The sequence below is a fragment of the Marmota marmota genome, unplaced genomic scaffold (genome assembly GCF_001458135.2).
Source record: "Marmota marmota marmota unplaced genomic scaffold, marMar, whole genome shotgun sequence".
In the NCBI taxonomy this organism is placed as follows: Eukaryota; Metazoa; Chordata; class Mammalia; order Rodentia; family Sciuridae; genus Marmota; species Marmota marmota.
Genome location: NW_026004689.1, coordinates 1 through 2,063, shown reverse-complemented (window position 1 = coordinate 2,063; position 2,063 = coordinate 1). Strand labels below are relative to the sequence as shown.

The window sequence follows — 2,063 nt, the reverse complement described above, 5'->3', positions numbered from 1 at the left end:
ACTGACCCACGGCATCACCCAGCTGGGCCCCTACGCCCTGGACCAGAACAGTCTCTATGTCAATGGTGAGCAGGGGCCACCCGTGCTGTGCTGTAGGGTAGAGCCCGCGTCCTCCACGTCTGGGTGGACTTCGTCCTTACCCACTCACACGTTCATATTCATTCTCCCCTGCGCCTCTCTCCCCCTCTCCTGCTGCAGGTTACACCCACCAGGCCACAGCAACTACGCCCACTGGTGAGTCCACAGTGACCCTGTCATGGTCCCTTGACCTCCAGGGGGCATGCAGCAGACACCTGCCCACATCTCCAGCTGTCAGGGAGGGTAGGATCCGGGTCACAGGCTGAAAGCCAGTGGGATAGGTCTCAGCTCTGATCACCTTGTGTTGTTGCCTGGACACACACCAAGGTCATTAAATGTTGTTTCGGTGCAAAACCATACAAAAGTAGGTTCAAAAATTCATAAAATAGAGGTGTGTAATAAATTATTTCATCAGAGCTTTGTAGCTTGCCAATCCTTCCCTCCTTGCTTGTAGCATGTGACAATCAAGGCTTGGTTTACACATTAGGCACCAAGGACCCTGAGCCATTGCAAACTTCTCAAGCAATGTGCTCCTTGGTGTAAGGACTATGGCCACTTTGTCCACCCCAGACCTGACTCAAAGGTCCTCTCCTCTTTCTCCCATGATGCAGTCTCAGGACCTCCCCTGGAGTCCTTCACCCTCAACTTCACCATCACCAACCTGCGCTACGAGGACGACATGCAGCCCCCAGGGTCCTTGACCTTCAACACCACTCAGAAGGTCCTGCAGCAGCTGGTGAGCACAGTGCCTGTCCCACTCGGGTCCTGCCCACTGGAGCCAGCCTGCCTGTGTCCCACCCTCTGATGCACCTGTATCCTCCAGGATCCCCACACCCACCAATGGTGCCATTGCCCACCTCTCAGCTGACCCACTCCCCCCTCTCTCTCCTCCACAGCTCGGACCCTTGTTCACGAACACCAGTGTGGGTCCCCTGTACTCTGGCTGCAGACTGACTTTGCTCAGGTGAGACTTAGAGTCACTGGTGCTCCCAGGCCCAAGCAGTGTGAGTGCTTCCTTCCTGCCCCCCTGTCCTTCCTGTCCTCCTCAGAGATGGCCTCAGGAGGCACCAGCTCCAGCACCAAGGCCTCCCTTAACCCTTCAACACCACTCAGAAGGTCTGAGCTGTCTCAAATTCTGTGCATCAGCATGACTGACCCTCGTCCCCTCCCTCCCTTCTCCCTTTTACAACAAGGGCTTTTCCTATAGATGATGGATTTTGTTGCCAGGATGTATCTTGTGACAGACACACTTTCTACATTTGCCTTAATGCACAACCCCAGTTCTCCAACTGTCTCACTGGGACTCACCTGTCCCCAAGCCATGAGGTTGCATTTTTATTCTCAAACATCAGGAACATTTTCCCTTCAGCTGATTCTTCTCCCAGGGGGAGGCCGTCCAGAAGTCAGTGCACAGGATGACCAGGCTGGCTTCCCACCCTTGCAGGGCCTCCTCATTTTCTCTGTCACTTTTCTGCCCTAATCAGAGGTATCTCTGGACCTTTCTCTGAAAATGCACTCATGCCCCCTGCTCTCCCCAGGTCTGAGAAGGATGGGTCAGCCACCAGGGTGGACGCTGTCTGCACCTACTGTCCTGACCCCGTGGGCCCCAAGCTGGACAGGGAGAAGCTGTACTGGGAGCTGAGCCAGCTGACCCATGGCATCACCCAGCTGGGCCCCTACGCCCTGGACCAGAACAGTCTCTATGTCAATGGTGAGCAGGGGCCACCCGTGCTGTGCTGTAGGGTAGAGCCCGCGTCCTCCACGTCTGGGCCGGCTTTGTCCTTACCCACTCACACGTTCATATTCATTCTCCCCTGCGCCTCTCTCCCCCTCTCCTGCTGCAGGTTACACCCACCAGGCCACAGCAACTACGCTCAGTGGTGAGTCCACAGTGACCCTGTCATGGTCCCTTGACGACAAGGGCATTTAGCAGACCCTGCCCACATCTCCAGCTATTAGGGAGGGTAGGATCCAGGTCACAGGCT

At 55.9% G+C, this 2,063-nt stretch overlaps 1 protein-coding gene across 1 annotated transcript; it reads left to right on the top strand.

Annotated features, from left to right (window-relative positions):
• Positions 1–6: 6 nt before the first annotated feature.
• Positions 7–1,958, top strand: LOC107135271 (mucin-16-like; the record flags this gene model as incomplete). The annotated part of the gene is made up of 6 exons (XM_015477167.1): positions 7–65; positions 199–234; positions 690–814; positions 975–1,042; positions 1,617–1,789; positions 1,923–1,958. Coding segments are annotated over exons 3-6 (334 nt in total), but the record flags the coding sequence as incomplete, so codon positions are not given.
• Between the last annotated feature and the right edge of the window lie 105 nt (positions 1,959–2,063).